Source organism: Haemaphysalis longicornis, unplaced genomic scaffold (genome assembly GCF_048455015.1).
Source record: "Haemaphysalis longicornis isolate Haplotype H1 unplaced genomic scaffold, Haemaphysalis longicornis Haplotype H1 scaffold_8, whole genome shotgun sequence".
Taxonomy (NCBI): domain Eukaryota; kingdom Metazoa; phylum Arthropoda; class Arachnida; order Ixodida; family Ixodidae; genus Haemaphysalis; species Haemaphysalis longicornis.
In genome coordinates this window covers 167,072,938-167,095,517 of record NW_027526445.1, presented here as the reverse complement: position 1 = coordinate 167,095,517, position 22,580 = coordinate 167,072,938, and the positions used below count along the sequence as shown (strand labels likewise).

Sequence of the window (22,580 nt, the reverse complement as noted above, 5' to 3'; positions counted from 1 at the left end):
GAAAGCTACCGTATGGTCTCAAACCGATTTTACATTTTGATCCTCGATGTGCAGTGAGGGGGAAAATACTGGGTCGATATTCACTAAGCTATTTGCACAAAATGAAGTAGTAAGAAAAAGTTAGTGACTGAGCTCCATCCGTGCACGCTTTGGGCCCTCTAAAAATAGTGGCATGATAGCCGAGGCACCGGCTACCAAAGCTGCTTTTCGATATTGACCGAGCAAGTAGTTGTACATCTGGACCCAACTTTTTACTAGCAATGCCAAGGGCTGCCCCTCCGGCAATTATCCTGATGCAAAAATAACTGTCGGACGGTCTACTTAATTTCGATTGATTGCAACGTGATGTTGGAATTGCGCCTGACATCATATGTTCGACACTTATCAGTAAACAATGTGGTTGCATGTTGCACTTGTACCCGCAGTAATTAAGATCTTGCGTGAAGCAGATTGTTTTCGTCGTGAAGTTAGACGCACGTTATTCCCTACAAATTTATGACAAACAGGGTGTATAATGAAAATAAGATCGAGGTGCAGCAGGGGGGGAACGGGAAGACATTGAAAAAGCCATATTGTGGAACACCACCAACAATGAAAATAAGGGCAGGAGTAGCATTTCCTGGGAGTACGAAAGTTTTATTGTAAACTAAAAGAAAAAAAAGAAACGTTAACAAATAGGGTAAAAAGGGTAAGAAGAAGGAACCAGAATAGAACAGAAGGATAGGGTAAAAAAGAAGCAACCAGAATATCAAAACAAAGAAAGGCCTCCTAAAGAGATGCAGCACAGAGTTTTATAGCATAACTTGGTTACAACTTTCAACTGGCACTGAATCAAAGGCGAGAGAAATCAAAAAGCCATGCAGAAATTGTGAACGTCGATTTAACCTACTAGCTGGGAATCCCAGATGCCCTTTGTGTAACATATTTAAGCCGACAGTGTATTTTAAATCTGTTTCCTCTGCGTAGAAAATGGCAGATGCTATACAATTCGTATTAACATGCCACTATGAACGAAAAAAAAGAGCACAGTAAGAACTGAACGAGTGGAAAATAATTTATTGTGGCTTCACACATACCTTTAAACATATGACTGCAAAAGGCTTACCTAATTAAGGCCTGGACATATACAGTACATAATGGCAATTGCAAACACACTACAGTTGCAAGTTCGGTTTCGAATTTGGCACGCAGCATCAGGTGGGAGGACGCAACCCGATCGCACAAAAACTTGGTGTTGACAGGAGTACTGGCATTGGTTACAGTGATCCAGTGGTTGAGACCTCAAGAACGACAGATTTCAACCAATGTGCTGGACGGCAGAAAAAATTGCAGCCCCAGCCCATGTAAGGCATGTGGAACCCCATTTCGTGCAACGTGACGCCGGTGTCCCTCGTAGGACATCCTGGTGCAGTTTAAATGGAGCGTCACATGATTGAACACCTGCTGCCACCCTATAGCAAGTGCACTTCCCTGGAGGAGGGTTGGTGAGGGCAGAAGAGACGACGTGGTGGCTCTGCCGAAAAGTGTCGTGCGACCAAACCCATGCATGATGGCGCACGCATGCCCCTTGGTGAACATGCTGTGGTACGCTCCCCCATCCTCCCCGAAAGGTCAAGCTTCATTCAAGGGTGCAGCTATGAGAATTGACACGGTGAGATTTTGTTAAAGCATCCTGGAAAGGTAGGAGCCTCCTCTTAACCTTCCTGTAGCATTCCGGTTGTAACAGCATTCAGTTGCAACAATGGTTCAGCTGAAACAGCATTTACGTGTGCAGCAGAGCATTGTGGAGAATGGGGTGATGTGGCCACAGAATTGCACCATGAAAGAGGTTAGAGGGGCAGAGAGGGGCTGTTTTAATCACACGAGCAAGGGAAAGTAGGCTTGTCCACCATCCCCCCTTTGAAGCTCTGGTCAGGTTGGATATGGCTACCAACTGGATGGTTGCACGACGAAGTTGATTCATTTCGATCAATGAACACAAGTTAAGGATGTTAAGAGGTGCGGAAAGTGCACTGGGCTGCAGACAGATGGTGCACGTTGGCCCACGTGATACTGTCACCCGTATCGCTGCTACTGGTGTAATGCCCACGACCATGTGTTCTGCATTTTTAACAAAATGAGGTGTTTCGTTGTCACAGTTGAACCAACTGAGCACCCAAGCAGAGTTGGGTATTAAAAACAATATATACAAACCAACATACTGTGAAGCCTTTGCAAAAGCTAGCAAGCACCCAGGCAGGAGATTTTCTCAAAGGATACGCAACTACTCCTTTCATCTGGCATTCGCTTTCTAAGAATGCATCTGTAGTAAGCATATTCAGGATATATTTCCACACCTTTCTCTATTTCCCCATACCCCTCCACTTCTCGCTCTTCTCAGCACCCCAAAGACTGCACCAAGGTGCTGCTCCGAATTGGCTTGCTGCACAAAATTCTTCAGCCTGTGCGCTTAGGTTAAACTCTTGACGGGATATCTGACTACTTATCACACATGTGGCGAGCTTCTTACTTGCACATTAGGGTTGGCGCTATCCTTCTCTCCACTCCCGATTCGGGTAGAGCAAAATGCCATTGACCGTAACGAGAAGTGAGATGGACGGCCCTTCACATAAAAGGGCGCTCACTGTCCATTCTTCACCAAAGCCCCATGTACTGCACAGTGGCTAGAACAATCTTTTTCGAGCTATGCATTTATTTGATAAAAGGGTTCAGCTTTAGTGATTCGGTGTGCCAACCGGAGAGCTGTGTGTGTTTTGAGCCTACAAGTAGTTGCCTGCCTTTGTACACTTAGGTTGTGAAAATGAACCTGTCAATGGGGTTGATGCCACTTATAGTAGCTACAACTGCTCTGTATGCCCAACAGTGTGAACGCAATGATGCCCTTGGGCATCTGTGAGCATGCTTCTTGCAAACAAACAATATGAAAGCAAATCATCTCGGAAGAAATCTCAGAGCCGAGATGCCAATTTCTCTCATTTATCTGCGCCTGATAGCGAAAAATGAATTGGAATTGTAGAGTGGTTTCTTTTTAGCTTGCTGTGGTACATTTGGTGTTCATTTCAACATATGGAAGAACTTAGCGACACCACGATTATAATTTTCGAGCTGTGGAGCCTTCATAGTTGACAGAGAGAAGCCTCAAAATCTTTTTTTGGGGGGTGGTGAGGGTATGGGGTTTAACATGCCAAGGCTACACCAGGACTATGCGGGGGCACTCCAGGGCTGTGGATTAATTTAGACCACATGTGTATATTTACCCTGCAATGAAATCCTCTACAAGCTGGCTAGCTGTAAAAATAGTGTGGTTGTATCTGAATTACATTTTTTTTTATTGTAAAGGGTCCCATTTGCCTGTACAACAGTAAAGCGAAGTCTGAAGAGTTCTACATCGACAGTTTGGTATCACCTGTTTTTTTTCTTTTTCTTTTTTCAGGACTGGGTGGGTAATGATTCTTCATACAATCTTGTGGCTCTGCGAGCTTCAACGGCAGTTTCATGATCACTTGCCTTCAAGAAAAAAAGAGGGCCAATAAGCAAGCATTAAACCAACATTGTTCACCGGACACAGTGCAACAATTTAAGGAAGCGCAGTATTTCTTGCATAGTTCAGATAATCAGGCTCTAACTTGAGGAAGCCCCGACACACAGCTAGCCGAGAACTGCGCTTTCTAAGCGCACAAGTTCCTTGTCCAAACACCCCTCCTACCGATAACAACTCGTGCAGAAGTCTCAGTGCATAGGCAGTATGCCCATGGTCAACTGTCGTTCCAAATCTTGCGCCGTCAAGGAACCGTCGATGGCTTCGGCGTTCGGGTTGAACACAGAATAGGCACTCAGTTCCCCGCGAATCCGCGGCCTTTTCCGGAAGTTTGTGAACATGACGTAGAACACGCTGACCACGAAGAACACAGCGCCGAATTCGAGCACAACAAACAGCGTCATGAGAAGGCACCACAACGTCACTTTGGCCACCAACGTTGCCACGTCGAGCTTCGTCCATCTGCTGCACGACGCTTCGTCGACGACAGGTTCGTCCGTTATGACAATGCGGGAGGTAGGCATCGGGGCTTCGCTCAGTGGTCGCCTCTTGCGTGGTTTGGTCGAAGAATCGGTCTGAAAAACGAAAAAGTGGAACTGGTATAAAAGTCCCGGTATGTTGACAACTCTCGATTGAGACTTCCGGATGGGAGCTTACCTTGCTGTCAACGTCGACATCTTCACTTTCAGACGCAGTTTCTGGCTTTGTAGGTCGGTCATTTTTGGTGACCTTCTGTTTCTCCTTCAACTGCGCACGAAATTTGGCCAATTCTTCCTCTATTGCTTCCATTTAGCCGAGTTACTCATGCTGGAGAACGCAAGGTTTACTTTCCAGCTGTTGCTTCCCAATGTTGCCGGCCTCCATCTTGTTAGCGTCTGCTTCTAGTTGTAACCAGAGTAACGGTACTTTTGTTTTCACCGCTGCTTCTGCGAACATTTCGCTCGCCTTCGTGTGAATTATTATTAATAAACAAACGCATTTCCTGCCTTTTCTCTCTGCAGTGTGAAAACAAATAAATAAAATTTTGTTTTTATGCTGCGTCTTTGCCCGCCAAAGGGCAAGCAGGACGGCTCGATCCAAATAAGCCGTCGCGAAAACGCGCAGTAGTGGCAGTGATGTCGGCTGTGATGTCGGTGTGTATTCGATGGCGTAACAGCCGAGTTTGAAGCTCGAGAAGCGCGCTCTGCGCTTCGGCTGTCGGTCTTGTCAGTACGAGCACGTCTCCAGGTGAGTTGTTGCGCCGTCGCCTTGACTCCCGCTCAAATTTAGCGGCGTTGCGAAGCCCTACCTCAATCCTTCCCCGGCTCCCGTAGGAGCTGACCCTCCGAAACAGCCGTGGCGGTCATGTTGTTCCAGGAGGAGTAAGTTGCCGCCTTGTTCCTTAATTCTAGGTGGAAACTTGCGGTAGATGCTGTTCAGAGGCGTCTTTGGAGTTTACCTAACGTCTTGCCTTGCTACATTCTCGATGGCGTGGAGATCGCACGGCAAGAACAACCTCGATTTGGTGCGCAACCTGAAGCGTAAGTAGAAGCCTTCGCTTCGAACCAAGCGAGTAGTTTTTTTTTGACGAGCAGTCTTGCTCAAAGTTCGCATGCTTCGCTCACCACGAAGTTTCGTATCTATTGCTCGATGCCGAGGCATTTTGAGTTGCTCTGTCTTTTTCCTTGTTTTCTGTTTTTCCCTCTCCGCAGAGAATGGGATCATCCGAAGCTCGAGGGTTGAGCAGGCGATGAGCTCCGTTGACAGAGGGAACTACTGCCCGCACAACCCTTACATGGACTCTCCACAAGGCATCGGATATGCTGTCACAATCAGTGCACCCCACATGGTAGGGAGACAACCACCATATCGGCGCTCAATTCGGTATCTGGTCATTAATATTTAGTTTAGCAACAGCCTATCCGCCTCTTTTGTGCAAATGTGTGTGAAAGCTTGCAGGATTTAACATTTAATTTGTGCAGTTTTTTAAGAAACACCTAGCTTCGTTCTTAAGTTTCAAGGCACAGGTGGTGCCGTCAAATGTGGGCGTGGCTGCGTAGCGCTACGCGATGCCGCACAGATGTCCATTATCGAACTCTGTTTTCTGGAAAGTTGCAGGCCAGGTGTTCTTAGGCGTTTACGTGTGTTCACAGCCACCTGATGTACAGCAGACAATGTGGCATCACCGTTGAGGCCTGCATTGTGTTGAACAATGTTTATTGCTCTCTCAACGTAGATGAAAGGCAGGACGTTCATGTGAAACCTTTCTTGAACCATCTTTTTGTCGTTTTTATATCTCATCAGCTGACGTTTGCCTACAGTAGTTTGAAAGTGCTCCCTGTAGAGTTAGTTGGCGCATTCTTGCATAAGTGCTGTTGGACAGGAGGCGGGACATGTTAAGCCAAGATATGTTGTCGCTGCTGACCACGTCGTACGTTGACCACGCAGCATTCGTATGTTGACCACGTCATACATGTCCTGTCCTCTTTGTTGTATTTTGTACTTTAGACCATGGTTGATTCACCACCATCATTCTATAGTTCGGTTTGCGTCTCGAGCCTAGATCAACAGGTTGATGTGGACACTTGCAAACTTCCGTTGGGCGCACTTTTTTGGCCTTATTGGTGCACCCTATGTACTTACTGGCATTGCTTGTTGCTTGATCTTAGCTTCTTTGCTACTTCGAGGGCACATAGCTCGGCCAGTTGATTTACAGCCACATTTTGTGCGCTTAGTTCTTCACCAGATCCCTGTAGCTGACTCCTTATATGCTTGGCTACTTTATGCCATGCTTTTGCTACGCAGTTTTGACATGTTTACGGCAAAGGCAAGCATTGCAAACTCTCCCCCAAGCATTAAAATACTTGTCTTTTCTTTTTTTGTCCAGTCCAACTAACAGGTTTCCTTTTTGTGCCTTGGTATCCTACTTTTCCAGGCACTTTCACTTCTGTCAGCCATTTGCTGTTGCAGTAGTTGCTTGGCGCTCACTCACATAGGGTGTTGGCGTGATTCTTTTTGTGCAGCATGCGCAAGCTCTGGAGTCACTCAAGGATCACCTCGTGGAAGGAGCCAAGGCCCTGGATGTGGGCTCGGGGAGCGGATACCTGACAGCCTGCATGGGACTCATGGTGGGGGCACATCTGCCTTTTGTTCTGTGCAAGAGTAGTCCAGCAAGCAAGCAGTTACGGTAGCCCCTCCCCCATCGGTCCATCGTAGCGTTTAGTAGTGCTACTGCGCTATTCTCAATGTACCGTGTCCAATGTCACACACGATACAGTTAGCGAAAGGGGTGAAATTTTGTGCGCGTGCGCAGTACAGGGATAGAATGCCTCGGAGTTCCCTCTCGTCCACTAACATGCCTTGGCCGTTTGTGCAGGTTGGCGATACGGGCCTGGCCGTTGGCATCGACCACATCCCAGAGTTGGTCAATGAGTCCATTGCCAACATTGAGAAGGATCAACCGCAGCTGCTCGCGTCCAAGAGGGTCAAGTTGGTTGGTACGCTGACGCTTTTCATTTATCTATTGCATCGCTCCTCCACTTGTCTGACTACGTTTCCTTCTGGGTCGAGTTCTCATCGTAAGCATAACCCGTTTCTGCAGCTTAGTTGCTAACAGTGCAAACTTCAAAATGCATTCTGTGCTTGCGTATCAAGTGGTGGTGTGTTCTTATTCAGTGGATGCAAAATGAAAGGACACAGCAGCAAAAAAACGGGCACCTATCTTGATAATCATGCTACGTGTCCCTCCGAATGCTCTCACACGCAGCGGTAAAAAATGTCGAGTACATTTACTAATTAGTGTGAAAAGCAAGAGCGCGGGTTCGACTCCCGGCCGCGGCGGCCGCTTTTCTGACGGAGGCGAAAAGGGAAAACGCCCGTGTGTTTGAGATTTTGGCGCATATCAAAGAACCCCAGGTAGTCAAAATTAATCCGGAGCCCTCCACTGCGGCGCACCTCATTGCCTGTGTAGCGTCGGTGCATTAGACATCAAAATCAAATTAGTGCGGAAAGTTGGGCCCGTTGGTACTGGGATGACTGATGCATGTTTTGTAGCACCAAAAAAGGACACAAACACAGAGAAGATCGGGGACGGGACAGACGCTAGGCGTCAACTGAAAGTACGAAACATTAAACCACGAAAACACCGGACCCTCCAAAAGCATGCTTTTGCGCACATTGCATCACTATGTGCATATTTCTTTTTTAGATAACTAAGTTTCTTCTTTGATAATGCCAGTTGTTAATTTTGCCTCATTGTTAATTTTGTATCATTTTGTATCATTACAGAGAGTGCAGCAAATTTACTTCGCTTTCCTGTTTATAGATGGCTTGCTTTGCTCACATTTTTTTGTGTGCATGTATCGCAGTGGGCGATGGCCGGGAAGGATACCTTGAACATGCTCCCTATGATGCCATCCATGTCGGAGCCGCTGCCCCGGACATGCCGGCCAAGGTCAGTGTAGCTTTTGGTTACAGGCTCAATTTCCTAAACGCGTCTCTTGTTTTACTTTGGAAACTCACATTGGTGAATACTGTTGTGACGAGACAGGTTTGGCTTGCTCCGTAGCTGCTGCTGCCACTTGTGCATTCTTGCCATCCCACTTCTGATATCCAGAAGACGAGTGGAACCAGTTCTATTTTTTCACTGTCCCCGCTCGGGTATCACAAGAACTTTTAAGGATGCCATTGAGGACTAAAATGGTGGCACTCAACCTTGCATGCAATGTCTCGGTTATCCCCGATTGGCTGTGCCTGGTGTCTTGACCCAAATCTGCAGTGTGTTATTGCTTAGCACGTTTCGACCAGTGGGTGCAGCCATCTGAGCATTAGGCCATCTTCATCACATTTGGTTTCATGCGGTGGTGGTGGTGATTGTTGCGTGGGATCAGGCGGGGCTAGCCTGGCGGGATGTGCAGGTACTTGCTCCACCCAAGCTCCTCCTAATTAGCCAATGTTAGGCTCCTTTCACCACTACTAGTCTGCCAGTTCCATCTCCTGAAGAAAGCTTAGGAGAAGGCACGACACATCTCTGTGCAGCATCCAATCTCCCCTTGGAAAGACAATGTGGTCCAGAGTGCTGTGTAAGGCTTCCAACTTTCGTATCACCGAGAGCATTGTGGTCTGTTCTACAGCATGCTCTGGGCAACACATTACGTAGTAGAGACGCGCCCGGGTAGCGTGGATGCCGTTAGCCGGGCCGAATGTGGGTGTGATGCCCCCGAAGAATGAACCTACGATGCCCAGTTCACGAACAGCAAAAAGCCCCGTTTAATGCACACCAACACTTTTATGCAGAGTGGGGGCACCACCTCCCAGTTACTCCAACCATCAGGTGGCATTCTCTACAGTGTACATCCCCTGTTACTGCACATGAACACAGAGCCGATCGCACAGGGCCCGCATTTGGTTTCTTCTCAGCTGCCCATTTGCGAGTCTAAATGAGCCATCTTGGACACATTGGGTGGCAGGACGCCAGTTCACAGAGACGTTGTGAGTTTACCTGTTGCGTTTTCTCAACTCGCAAATGAGAGCAGTGGGAAGGTGGGTGGAGCGCCGTTGTGAAATCCCGCGCACCATTCTTGCAGCAGGTCATCCGCTCGGTTCCGTGAGGAAGGCAGGCATGCCTTGTACACATCATATGCACATTAAGTACAGTACTTTATACAAATATTGTACAGCCCAGCCGATTCATAATGAACACTTCGGGAAACTGAAATTAGTTTGTTATATCAGTTTTTCACTGTATCTGAACATGAATTATGTATGCAAATCTTAATGCGAAATGACGATCTGTTCTTTTGTAGCCGGAATTTTATCAAAACTGGGTTCACTATAAGTGGGCTACATACTGTACAGTAGCCAACTGTTTTTTTCAGACTCCAGAAATTAGGACTTGCTGGATATTTCGGACTTTTCCGAGAAACTGCCAGTTGTCCCATAGGAGCAATGGCTCATGGATTTTTCGGACTGCTCTTTTATTCGTACTATTTTTCGTTCCCCGCCATCTCCACCGAAAAATCGGTTTGGTACTGTATATACTTTATGTACGTCATATACCTTGCATGTGCATCGTACGCATTGTGTGTACATTTCATAAGCCATGTCGTATGTACGCCGCACATACATCGTACGTATTCCCATCAAGAGAGGAGCACGTTGGCAGCCAGCCTGCTGATTGGTGGATGGGCTTCCCTCTCCCGCGTAGCTGGTGGAGCAGCTGAAGCCTGGCGGGCGGCTCATCTGCCCCGTGGGTCCGGCGGGGGCTAGCCAGACGTTGGAGCAGGTGGACAAGCTGGCCGACGGCACCATCAGGCGCACCTCCCTCATGGGCGTCGTCTACGTGCCCCTCACCGACAAGGAGTCCCAGTGGCCTGGAAGGTGGAGTCAGTGATCCTTACCTCTCTCCGCCTCTCTCGCTGTGCCTGCATGCATGCACTCACCGCCTCCTTTTTTTTTCTTCTCTTCTTTCTCCTCCTCCTCCTCTTTCTTTTTCCCTCAGCTCTGGCCGGCAAGTTAACGTACGCTGAGAAGAAGGTGCTTCTCTGTCTCTCTCTCCTCTTTGGTTGATGCCCGTTTTTGTCTTGGTATATCTGTTGCGATAACGTTTTTGTTCTGGTGCACAGGCATAGTGCTTCTCCCGAGTCGATAACGCACGTTAGCTGGCACGTGGTGAAGTTTGAGGTGCCGGGATGGCTTGGCCACCCGTCTTCGAAAATGAGGTGTCACTTTTTTTTTTTAAGCATGTGCTACCACACGGAATAATTGAGGCATCCCAGTATGTTTTATTATTTTTTTTTTTGAGGGCTCTTTTGAGGGCTTGGCCACCTGTCTTCAAAAATAAGTGTGGGCTACCACACAGGGAATAATCGAAGCATACCAGTATGTTTTTTTTTTTTTTTTTGAGGGCTTTTTTTAGGGCTTGGCCACCCGTCTTCAAAAATAAGTGTGTGCTACCACACGGAATAATCGAAGCATCCTAGTATGTTTATTTTTTTTTGAGGGCTCTTTTGAGGGCTTGGCCACCCGTCTTCAAGAATAAGTGTGTGCTACCACACGGAATAATCGAAGCATCCCAGTATGTTTTTTTGAGGGCTCTTTTGATTGCTGTTGTGTGGTGAAGTATTAAACTCGCAAGCTGTTTTTTCATACGCCAGCATTCCTGATCGCTGCAACGTAGCTGTGAACGCAGCAGTAGCGAGGTTACGAAACCAATCTTTCAAAAACCGGCATTACGGTCTCGAGGCACCTAAACTCGTGAGGTCATTAGTAAGCAATTGCAGACTTAATCCTGTTAAACCACGTTAAGTTTTTGGTTTCAGTAAAAGTGGAGCACTTGGCATAAAAAATAGCCATCCCGCAAGGATTTTGCCAGAGGGAGCCGTCCAGATAAGGATTTTCACGAAAGGTAGTTAGGGCCTATCTGAGGCAGATGGATTGGTTTTGGGGCTAGTCTCGCTATGTTCTTGAGAGAAAAGGAAACAGTGGCACCATTTTTGGCTTGGGACAGCCACAGCGGAGATTGGACAGGGCTAACATAACTCATAGCTTTCTTGGTCTCCCAACGTGACAATTTCTTCCGCCAGTGGCACGTGGTTGCCTGCTCCCTTCACTTTTCGTTGAAACAAAGTGAGAAGGGAATTTGAAGGATGCCGTTAGCAGTTTGAAAGTTGCAGCGGTGATTTTCTGGCAAAGTGAAATGGGGTGGACTGCGAAAAAGGGGCCAGTGTGTCAACCTTCCCAGTCGCGTACCGGCTACTGCAAGAGATGTGCCAGTAGCACTGTTGGCAAGAACTGGGGACCGGTGCTTAGACCGCTCGCCAGTGGTGCCCCGAGTTATGTACGTGGCAGGACCGGGCAGTGAGCGTTTCTTTCTTGGCCTCCCAGGGGCGGAGGGAGCGAGCGGACTGGCAGTGGCACGCTTCCGAGATCAACTGCGAAAGCGCCTGCTTCTCCGGCGGCGGGGAATAAGATAAACACGACCCCTCCAGCCCGCTTCCTCCACTTTACTTCCGTCTTTAGTGCGGCCGTGCTGGCCCCGGCGGTGTTAATAAAGTTGCTGCGTTGAGGCAGCGGCGCCCGGGGAAGCCACGGAGCTCTCTGGTGGTGGACTTGTCTGACTCTTGGCTGCGTCTGGTTGCATGACTGCACTGTGACGGGGAGAGAGGGAACGGAGCAGGACGCACATTTTGGCCTGTCTTTCTTGCTTGCGGGGGTGGGGCTTCCTTTTCTTGCATGTGCTCTGGTTGAATGTTGTTCCCACTCCTTGTCTTGCGGTATCCTTTGTTTTTTGTGGGACCTATTTTGCTTTTATTTTGCAGCACCTTCTGTCTTTTTCAACAGCACTACTTTTCATGCGTGTGAATTTCGATGGTAATTTAGTTTGCATCATTGCAAGGGTTAAAAAGTGATTGGTTTAGTACAGCTGCTGTTTAGAAATGCTTTTTTTCTTTTAGTTTGCCAGGGTGGCAGTGCCACTTCATGGAGTGCCGTCTTTAATTAAATCCCCATATTGTTTGAAGTTGAGAAGGTGCTGAGGGTTATTGTGAATGGGTCATAAAAAAGCCAAAATTTAGTTCTATGTGACAGATGTCACGCTTTAGCATTAGTATATTAGTTCCTTGGGGTCTGCTGCTCTAATTAACACTGGTGCAAGTGCAGCCATCTGCTTGGCTATCACAATTGACGTAAAGCTTACATCATACCTGTGTCCAGGTTCCAAACAAAGTAGGCGAAAGTGTTTTGGATGCCACGATGTGAGTAAGCCTGTCGCTGCTGCAATTTTAATTGTAGTGTCCGCTTTCCTGATCGAGGTGGAGATCAATAGCGCCTGTGCGCCGAGATTTCGGCATGCGTACAATATCCCCAGGGTGTCTAAATTCCCTTATCCCTCCACGGTAGTGCGCCTCATAGCTGAGGTGCAGTTTTGGCTAGGGATGGGCGAATATTGATTTTGAGGTTCGAAGCGAATTCGAAGCGAATAGTGATTTGGTCGAATAATTTCGAATCGAATAGTTCGAATAGTACACATTGCAAATCAGAAAGACAAATGAGCAACTTGTGACCTGACTAATGTACACATTTTTTTCTAATAATTAGAACTCACGTAGGCACAGCATTGTGTAAAACTATTACCAGTTGAACATTTATTGCAAAATCTTACACACAGCTTTCCTTTGCTGTATTCACAAGTTTTCATGAAGACATGCCTGTAGCGCCACATGCTCTAGGTGCAGCAGTTTCCACCGGCTGCTCATTCACAAGTTTAAGCGCCGCCTAGAAGCTCCGCTAAAAAAAGAAGTATTGTAGCCACTAGTATCCTCGGCCGTAGCCAAGCAAAGCGCAAGTGGCTGGCCGCCATTTTGAATAGGCTCGCTTAGTGCGGCGTACTGCCGCGCTGTGCGAGCCTATTCAAAATGGCGGCATGCCTATTCAAAATGGTGGCATGCCTATTCAAAATGGCGGCCTGTACAAGTCTGCTGGCTTGGTGCCGCTATGTTCGGAGCGGTGTCGTTTCAGTGCCGCCTTTTTTTTTTAACTTAAGTGTGCTGGCGGCCGAGAGCTTCGTCGAACCTCTAGGCAAGACAGCAACTCGGCAGTGCCGGCACTGATAATAGAAATGTCCGCGTCGTTGGGTCTTGAGCCAAGCCTGGGGTAACTCTCGGAAAGCTTGACCGAAAAGCTTGGCTTTCAGCTGCCTATTCGGGAGCATCGAATAATTCGAAAATATCGAATACCTGCATTCGGATCAAAGCGAATAACGAATAGAGAGCTATTCGATCGAATATTCGACAATACCGAATATTCGCCCATCCCTAGTTTTGGCACATAAAATCTCAACCGAAGTCACGATGAGGATAGCCTCACTAATGGTCTTTGGTGTAACCTTGTGACCATTTAAGACAGCTCTGTGTGTTCTAACAAATTTTCTAATACCCCTGTCACATGGCAGATCTAATGACAATAAGAGCAGATGTCATCAATTCGGCGCTACGCGAGAATACCAAATGACATTTAGTGCCCAACTGAGGTCCCGGACCTCCGTTACCGGCTAAATGAGTAGCCTTGACAGGAGTGGCGTGTCACTAGACAAGAAAATTCAGTAATAAACCAAAGAATACTGTTTCTAAAATATTTTAGTACATACTTATATTTTCCTCTTTATGTTGTCGGTTCAAATAAAGACAAACAAGTACTAAAAAAACAGAAAATCTCATCCCCAGTGCATGCACTACCCTAATACGGATTTTTTGCGAACTTGTCTCGGCTTGTGATGTCTACTGATGTCACCTAAACCGGGATAGATTTTCTTTTTTTAGATATTCCTGTAAGTTTTTAAAAAATATGCGTGAAAACATTCTAGATGCGCTTGAAATATGATTTTGCGGTTTTGTGAGCTCGCTAAAATGACGTTTGTTTCGCTGTGTAGACCCGCACGACCGAACCGAATGTCGTTAACAGCTAATGTCATTCACTTTGAATGACATTAGGTAGGTTTGCTGTGTGACAGGGGTATTAGTAGCCTTCTAGGTATGTGCTAATATTACCCACACAGCCAATACTTACATGGCAAAGCTGTTCTGGAATTGGGTTTTTTAAGCTGGATGCTTCAAGCTTGCAAAGTTGTGTGTTGCTTTCATGGGCCGTCTAATCGCGACTTGCATGCGCATCTACTTGAGTACGCAAACATCAAAATGTGATGTCATACAAATGGAGGTGCCAGCGGTGAATGTTGGGTGTGGGCAAAAGAGAAGTTCTGTCATGGGAGATGCATATGCAACTTCATATTTTATGAAATATTTTCGTAGTTCTGACTTGCAGCGTCATGTTATGTTGAACGAAACGTAGGAAGACTAAGTTGGGATAAATTTTTTGCTGGGTAGAAAGAAGCATCAGAAGTGATGTAAGGAACAATTGGAAAACTGTTTCCGTGATTGTGGGCAGGCAGCTTCCGAGACATGTCGCTAAACTGCTTAGCCAGTGTAATAATGAGTAATGTTAGCATGCTCGTTAAGGGGGGACACTGGTCTTAAAACAACTTCTTTTATTTTCAAGTAAACTCTGTGAAACTTGTCAGTCTTGCAGCTTTTTTCCCACTGATTTCAAATATGCCAGTATTTTTTCAGTTGGTCAATTAGTTACCAAGATAATTAGAGATAATTAGCCATTTTGCCCCAACAATTAACAAAACAGTGTTGCTCACAAAACTGTAATCTTTATATTTTCCATTACTATGAACCCTGCTGAATGCAATCTTGGAAACAGTTTTTTGATGCACCGCTTGGAACTAATTTTACGGCTCATTAAACTTCGGTAGCACCAGTGGCAAGGAACCATTTTCAGTGCCCATTTCAAACACCGAAGTTTAATGAGCTGTAAAATTAGTTCCAAGCGATGCATCAAAAAACTGTTTCCAAGATTGCATTCAGCAGGGTTCATAGTAATGGAAAATATAAAGATTACAGTTTTGTGACCAACACTGTTTTGTTAATTGTGGGGGCAAAAATGGCTAATTATCTCTAATTATCTTGGGAACTAATTGACCAACTGAAAAAATACTGGCATATTTGAAATCAGTGGGAAAAAAGCAGCAAGACTGACAAGTTTCACAGAGTTAACTTGAAAATTAAAAGAAATTGTTTTAAGACCAGTGTCCCCCCTTAAGTCATTAATTTGTGCTGCAAATTATTTTCACCTTACTTGTCACCTGCTTCTGATGGAGGCGAAGAGCAAAAACGCCAGTGTGTTCAAGGTTTTGGCACACATTAAAGATCTCCAGGCGGTCAAAATTAATCCGGAGCCCTCCACTGCAGCGCGCCTCATCCCCTGTGTAGTGTCGGCAGTTGAGCCTCATAATCAACTTGTCACCCGCACTTAGCTAAGTCTAACTTAGCTAAATGTCAAATGCACACTGTTCAAAATATTGCTGGTTGCATTGGCGCTCATTTTGTAAAATATCTGAATGCTTTCCACGACGAATTTGCAGTGCAGGTGCCTACATCTTTTGCCCACACCCCCTACACCAGTGGCTCCCCCTGTGTTTACTAACACACTGCGAATTCTGTAGACCAGGCGACTTCAGCTTATTCTGTGGTCCACATTACAGGGTTATGTTTTGTTTTTAGCAACTGCTAAAAGGACTGTGCTAGTTGGCTTGGGTTTTGGCGCTTGGGTCTTGGGTTTTGGCGCTAACTCACTGGGTTTGAGTTCCAGTAGTTGTGTAGCATTTTTTTTTTTCAAGTAAATTTTTTTGCAGTAGCCTGTTATTTAAAGTCAATTCTACACAATAATTATGTAAATAAGCGGTGATTGGTATCTTTTAGGTTGGTTTAGTTGAGTAAGGGTCAACTATACCATGGTTACAGTCCACAGAATAAACCTGAACATTACCCTGTGGTCTGGCCCACAGATGAATGCTGCACATTATCCTGTGTTCATGAACATTACCACCCACTGGTCCACAGAATAGGTGCTGTCGTCTTCAAGCGTGACGGTGGTTTGACTACTGGGAGCAGTGTTTTGAGTGGTGCCTTCCGTTGGTACGGCTCTTTGTCCCATAGGCGATTGACCCCCCTTTCTGGGGACACTGTCTTGTCCCCCCATTGGTGTCTAGGATTCCCTGCACCATGCTCTAAGGGACGCGAAACCCTCGGGCCTGCCCCTCGCAGGTAAATGGCTGCTCGGCGCTTGATGACATTTCGCCGCTGCGCAGTGCTGCCGTTTACTTGAGCACACCAGTGTGTTCCCCATCTCGCCATAACCCTGCAATTTTGAGAAGCTATGGGCACAGGAGGAATTTTCTGCTCTGCAGTGCATTCATTTCCGCAGAATTTTTGAATAGAATCTTTTGTTCTTATATGTGCTACCAATTTTTGCTGCGATGAAGCATTTCAGCATGGGTATTTTGGAGGTACTAAATTCAAAGTTCAAGCTGCATGGCTAAATTCTTTCCTTTCAGTCTACGAATCTGAGAATTTAAAGTCCTAAAATTTCTTTTAAACGCACTGCAGGAGCGCATGTTTATTATGATGCTGACTCGAAGCTTTAGGCGACTCTGTGGCAAGTTAAATGTTGACAGTTAAAACGTGTTCCAGACAGTCACCTTTCATGCAACTTCAGCTTGTGGTGGTTATTTTACTATTATTTTTTTATGAATACGACTAGTTTAGTGATCCTGGGTGTTATATGAAGGTGTACACTGTGCAAGTATGGCCACTAGGTCAAGCAGTGAAGTTCTCGCAACTGTTTTCCCTTCGAGAGACTGAGAGAGAGGGGGGAGGGGAGCAGTGGTCGGTCGATCAAATTGGTGAGACCTCATTATCATACTGTAATGCTAGGGGCTCATTACAGCATTGTGGGTAGGCTTTGTGGGTTCTGCAAAGAGTATGGCAATCGATGTATTTCTTCAAGCAATCCTCTTGCTCCAGCCACCTAGCATGCACAGCGCTACTAAGTGCAACCGCTGATCAGTGTCGATTGTGTGGGGCCGAGCCAATAGGCATCGCAGTGTTATGTCCTCGTGCTGAGATGTGGGAAATGTGTCTGCAATGTTAACCTTTCGTGGTCCAGAACTTTTACCCCCTTTCCGTCCGTTTCGCAACTATTTCGTCAGTTTCTGGCACCCTGAAAAAAAATGCGAACTGTGCAAGAAAAACTCGCAGGATAGTTATTTTTTTATTTTGCATTCTGCTTGCAACTGCTTTACCGATATTTCAGCAGCGTGTACAACCTCTCGAAGCATTCTCCTGGGTGCAGGCCGGGGTGCTTCTGCAGGTTTTGCAGAAAAAGTCTTTCTTTTCCTTCCTTTTGTTTTTCTGTGGCTACAAACACCAGTCCTTGCTGTTTCTGCCTGGGACCTTGTAGATGAATTGGCTGATCTTATCTAGACTTTCCTTGCACTGCATACGTGCAGACGGGCCCCGCTGTTTGGCTCGAGCCCTCAGGTCAACCACCAGTTTTTGGACGAGGTTGCGGCGGTACTGCAGGTTTCGCTGTTCTTTCTCACCGTGGTTCTGCAGTTGTGTGCATTTCCAAATAAAACTATTGGCAATGGAAACCTCTAGATGCCAGGAAAAAAGCTTTTGCCACATGGAAACCTCCAGATGCCAGGAAAAAAAGCTTTCACCTCCATTTCATAGTCTTCCGACAGAATGCGTAGCTCGCAGAGTAATGATCCGCACGGTGCTGTCTCCACTGCAGTCGGGGGTCTTGGTCACTCGCTTCTGTCGAATCACTGTCGTCACTGATGGAGGCACGCAATTCTCTTCCTCAACGAAGTCGTCATCTTTTTCGTTAAGTGCGCCACCATAGAACACACGCGTTGAGAAAGCGGCCATGCTTTTCAGTGAACATCACTTGTGAAAACGCTGCTCTGGAATTCAGAAAGCCCATGCCGAACGCTAATGCTAAAAAAAGGAAACTTTAACAAAGTTGACTTATCCCTCGAGAGATTGCGCATCATGTATACAAAGAATGTGGGCACATCGCAGTGAGAAAAACTGCGAAATGTAACCTTGAACACGCAAGTAGGGTGTTCCCCGACAGCTGACCGCTACGGCTCTGTTGCGTTTTCGGGCAGTGCCCAACGATGGACCGCAAAATGTTAAAGTTAAAAGGCAAATCGAGGCTGCTTTGCAGATTGGAGTCAATCTGCTTGTTGCAGGTTGGAGTCAGTGGTAGTCGATGCATTGATGGCCTAGAGGGGAAGATGTTCTTCTTCCATGGCGAGTTTGACTGCGCAATAGACAGCCGATTTCCAATCGATACACTGCTGCCACTTTAGGTGTAAATGACCATGTATACGGTAATGTTTGTGGTGGCATCACTGGGGTGTAGACGACCCTGTGATGCCGTCTGCTTTAGGCTTTTCCCATCAGCCTAATCATTGAAGTATACAGAATGAGTGCTGTCGCACCTCTAAATGCCTTTTTGTAGCTCTGGCAATGGTGCTGTGGAAGTTAATTCCAGAGTGGGAGGCCCTGCATTCCTCATGAGGAAAAGTGATTGGGGTGCATTTGGGAGGAGGGCAGGATTCGCCCCCACGGCAAGCATGGCACACCACCACGAATTGCCATTAGGGTGGAAATTCTTTATTCACTCATTCCCTCGTCACTTTTCATTGTGGTAGTAGTCGTCGTCTTATCCGTCTATATCGTCACCTTCCTCATGCATGACTCGCGGGTCCGGATCAGTTTGTCCGCAGGCCTTCATGTTCCTCCCAAAGTGGAATGCATCAGCTCGCGCTGGAACCAGTGGCAACCGGCTTCGCGAACTGGGCATCTGTAATGCAAGCTGTCTTTTGCCCCTACCATTGAGGCACGCACGTTAACTGTTTTCTTGGTATTTCTTTGCGAGCGTCAGGCACAAGCCTGGACGACGCCGGGTGCTCCTCGTAAAACGCGTGATCAGGGGCACAGTAAACGGTGGGAGTAACTATGACTCAGGGTTTTTTGGTGACGCTGCACGCATTGCGGCCAGCAAGAACACCTCTGCTGTTAAAAAAGACCGCTGTGCGAGAGCAGCACAAAGAGGAGTGGGCCGCACTTTCCACCACCACTCGGCTATGTGAAAAGGAAGCTAAACAAGTGGCTTTGCAGTCCCTTTCATGTTTTGTTTAAGAACTTCCACGTTCCACCACGCTGCGGCACCACAGTGCCTGACATTTGACCAGAGTTGTTCAATTTTTGGGATGAACATTTGAAATTCTCAAATTCCCTCCCCCCACTCCCCTTCTCCTCCTCCCTTTTCTTATAAACATTCCTGGTGAGAACCGTGGAGGACTGTTACTGCATAACGCTAAGCTAGCTGCTTTACTCCATCCATGGAATTGACTGTTAGGCTATGTTCAGGCTACCAACGCAAAAGCCATATCGTGATCTATGGACATAAAAAGACTGCGTGTCATGCAGTTTGGTTGGCCAAGGCGTGAAATGACATCATCCTTTAAAGTTAGTACGGCAGTTGCGGCAACTGTCTAAACCTGGCCTTACTTTAAAGGCATGGGTCATGTGGTTATTTACGGTGATTCGATTGGCTGGCTGTGCCGTGTAGTGGCTGGCTGTGCCGTGTAGCTTCAGCAGTTTGCTGGGTTGTGGCGAGGCTGGGCATAGTTGCTGCGTAGTCATTGCGTTGCGACAGAAACTCCTTTGGGGCAGCTACCAGTGAAGTTTCGACTCCGATGAGTTCTGCTTATTCTTCCTTCCAAGTGAAGTTTCGACTCCGATGAGTTCTGCTTATTCTTCCTTTGGAAGAATTAACAGTTGGAAGCTGAAGCTTCAGCTTCTAACTGTTGCCTTTTGCTGGAGTTCACAAACATTCATAATGTTGCCCATCATCCAGGTCTCCCCCGATGTGTCTCAATATGCTTGCATCTAAAATAGGTGTGCACGTCTAGACATGTAACCAGGTACAAGCGTCTGCATGGATGTGTGCTGTTGGCTTTTGTTGCGGTGACTGAATGTGCTCACATTTGGTTTTCAGTGTAGTTTAACCCCTTTCTGAAGACTGCAAAAAGGTCTTGTGCAAGAAAGCTTAATTTTTTTTTTTTCAATATCTTGTTTTGAGGGTGTAAGCCCTTGAACTCATTAGGAACACAGCTTCTGTCATAGTTAACGTGCCAACAGTTAAGTAATTGAGCCCACCTAAACTTTTAGCATTTGAAATCGGCAACTGTACTGCTTGCTTTCTCGTTTAATATTTAGTTCAGTTTCGTAGCAGTGCCAAGTTGCATATGACATCAAGGCAATTCATTTATGCAGCCCTATGGAATCATGAAACATTTTGTTTGCACCGTGAGCAGTCTACCTGCTAATAGTGCATACAAAAGAGCTTCTTGTAACTGCCAAGTTGCCTTCCAGTGGGATCAATAAACAATACATGCTTGTGTGTACCTAAGACTGGCCAACTGCTATGATGATCACACAGAGAAGAAACACAAAATTGTTTTACTACTACTATTATTATTACACTGCCTTAAACAAGTTGTCAAGAACTGGTGCAAACCACGAGAAAGAAATGAGGCGCAGCATCGCAATAGGCTGTGTTTCATTACACGAGCACTGTCAAATAATGGATAGGCTGGCCATTAAAAAGGTCTCTCGTGACAAGCGTTTTCCTTGTTCGAAGACTTCAATGTGGGTAAAATGCACGTTTTCTGAGGGAATGCTGACTTGTCCAAGTGTTTGTTGGTAGTGCAAATCCTCTTATTGTGTACTAGCTGCACTAGACATCGTGTGCACCCCACAAAAATTGACGTCGCATAGACAGCTACCGAGAGAGTCCTTCGTAGTGCTTTGTAATTGGTTGCCACAAAACCAAGTTTCGTTGCTGGGTGAATGTTGCATCATGGCTTTGTTTTGTCATTCAAGAAAGTTAGTCAACTGGCGTGTTACTCCGATGTTTCTCTCGTATGCTATCAACGCAGCAACCCTGTAGACTTGTTGACCCTTATTTGCGAAAGTGGCATGCAGACTGATCTGGACTTGCGCTTTTTCCTTTTGCTTTTCTTGCAGTGGCCGCGGTTATGAACTATAGGCGAAAGGCGGCAGAGCGGTCCCGCGAACAGTCGTCAGAGTCGTGCAGTGCGAAGAAGACCGTCGAGAAGTCCTAGTCCCCTGCCCTTCAAGTGACTGCCGAAGACTCCTGACAAGTGATGATGCATTTTGCTCCAGGTTGCTGAAGACGCCGTCAATGGTTGAGCTGCTTTTTTTTTTCGTGCACACGTGCCGTCGACGCTATGATGATGTACTGAAACAGTTCCCTTTCCGACGTTCCTGTGCTGAAAACTGGACGCCGAGTTGTTCCTGCAGAGCAAGTGGACTGTGGTGTGGTGGTGTGTCGGGTGGTGTGCTGAAAAGTCTGCAAGAGCAAAGTCTACCTGTCTCTTTTGTGCGTGCGCTTTCCTTGCAGGCAGTGTGTGAAGTTGTATCCCTCGCACCCCCTACCCCCATCTTCTTTTTGTTAAGTTTTGCGCTTGTGTGAAGGCGCGCGAACATGCCTGTTTGGCAGCGTTTGAGTATATGCAATGGGGAGGGGGGTTTCCAAGTAACTGTTCCAAGCTCACCTAAAACCAGTAATTCCCTACCTTTTAAGGGTGTTCGTTTCATCTCCACCCGTGTGACTTACTTCCACGTTGCTTAACTAATAGCGGAAAATAGAAGTGGGTTATCCGCAGTCATCGATTGGTTTCTGGAAGCAGTTGGTCCTGGATATTTGTGCCTGGGTCACTGAGAGATGCATGGAATCTCTTTTCAAATGAAGTTCTTTTATTTCAAAGCATACTAATCCTTCTTTTTGTGTTCCTAAGCTTGTTTGTTTCAGTATGCTTTGGTTACAGTAATGTTAGGTAATGCTAGATCTGTGGAAGCTTGGTATGCTTTAGTTAAACTTTGCTTTAGTTAAGTGTAAATGATGCTGCATATTAAAAGTGTGTTACATCGCCAGGCCACAGCAGTCTTTCTGTACTCACTTCTGTGTTGCTTAGTTTAGGATTCCTGTTTTATGTAAATGAACTTTTCACCGGTGATTTGATCGTCGTCTGACATGTGCTAAGTGTCTTTTTTTTAGGTTTAATGAGCATTAGGCATGTTCCTAATCAACATGGAACAGTCCTCAGACATTAGGCCCAGAATATTTTTTCGTTTCTCAATTAGTTTATTTGTGCGACGTATTTTCAGCATCAAGATGCAAGTTGTCGATGGGCTGACTTGCTTTTTGTTTCCTTTCGTTTATAGAGCAGTCATTTTCGGAAATGCGAACAAAATTATTTTTTTTCTGGGTTTCGTTTTGTCTCTCAGGTTCATGGGCAGCTTTGCCATTTTTTGGTATGAATGCATTGATGGTGTGTACAGAATGTCCAAAGAACGTCCCGTTGAATGGCTTTGCCGAGCTCTCAATAAACCGTCAATGTTGCCCATTCTGCTTCATTTTGCAGTGCGCTTTAATTTAAAACGCACTTCGAACCATTTGTGGAGTAATCTCAATTTCAAAGAAATCAATGAAGTAAAGGCGCTTGTTTTGTTCTTTGTCCTTCTAGGCAGGTTACCGAAGTGTCCAAAAGACACTGCAC

General features: G+C 46.3%; 2 protein-coding genes across 8 annotated transcripts; one reads left to right on the top strand and one right to left on the bottom strand.

Annotated features, from left to right (window-relative positions):
• Positions 1–1,036: 1,036 nt before the first annotated feature.
• On the bottom strand, positions 1,037–4,427 carry Saysd1 (SAYSVFN motif domain containing 1). The gene is made up of 2 exons (XM_077681109.1): positions 4,196–4,427; positions 1,037–4,113 (listed from the first exon to the last, which is right to left on the bottom strand). The coding sequence occupies exons 1-2, from the start codon at positions 4,325–4,327 to the stop codon at positions 3,730–3,732; spliced, it is 516 nt and encodes a 171-aa protein (XP_077537235.1). The 5' UTR covers positions 4,328–4,427; the 3' UTR covers positions 1,037–3,729.
• A 181-nt stretch (positions 4,428–4,608) lies between these two features.
• Positions 4,609–22,437, top strand: Pcmt (Protein-L-isoaspartate (D-aspartate) O-methyltransferase). Of its 7 annotated transcripts, none has more exons than XM_077681106.1 (9): positions 4,609–4,765; positions 4,930–5,058; positions 5,230–5,366; positions 6,541–6,645; positions 6,894–7,014; positions 7,885–7,970; positions 9,723–9,895; positions 16,128–16,182; positions 21,025–22,437. In XM_077681106.1, the coding sequence occupies exons 2-8, from the start codon at positions 4,947–4,949 to the stop codon at positions 16,147–16,149; spliced, it is 756 nt and encodes a 251-aa protein (XP_077537232.1). In that variant the 5' UTR covers positions 4,609–4,765; positions 4,930–4,946; the 3' UTR covers positions 16,150–16,182; positions 21,025–22,437. The 7 variants fall into 7 exon arrangements, with proteins under 7 accessions (XP_077537232.1, XP_077537229.1, XP_077537231.1 ...); XM_077681103.1 differs by having other exon boundaries at positions 9,723–9,900; XM_077681105.1 differs by lacking the exon at positions 16,128–16,182.
• The last annotated feature ends 143 nt before the right edge of the window (positions 22,438–22,580 follow it).

Excerpts from the sequence above, each read along its gene's own strand:
- Saysd1 (XM_077681109.1), bottom strand. The coding sequence starts at position 4,327 with ATGGAAGCAATAGAGGAAGAATTGGCCAAATTTCGTGCGCAGTTGAAG. Across the intron at positions 4,114-4,195 it reads ATGTCGACGTTGACAGCAAG|ACCGATTCTTCGACCAAACC; the intron begins GTAAGCTCCCAT and ends TTCGTTTTTCAG.
- Pcmt (XM_077681100.1), top strand. The coding sequence starts at position 4,947 with ATGCTGTTCAGAGGCGTCTTTGGAGTTTACCTAACGTCTTGCCTTGCT. Across the intron at positions 7,015-7,884 it reads CAAGAGGGTCAAGTTGGTTG|TGGGCGATGGCCGGGAAGGA; the intron begins GTACGCTGACGC and ends CATGTATCGCAG. Across the intron at positions 9,896-11,401 it reads GAGTCCCAGTGGCCTGGAAG|GGGCGGAGGGAGCGAGCGGA; the intron begins GTGGAGTCAGTG and ends TTGGCCTCCCAG.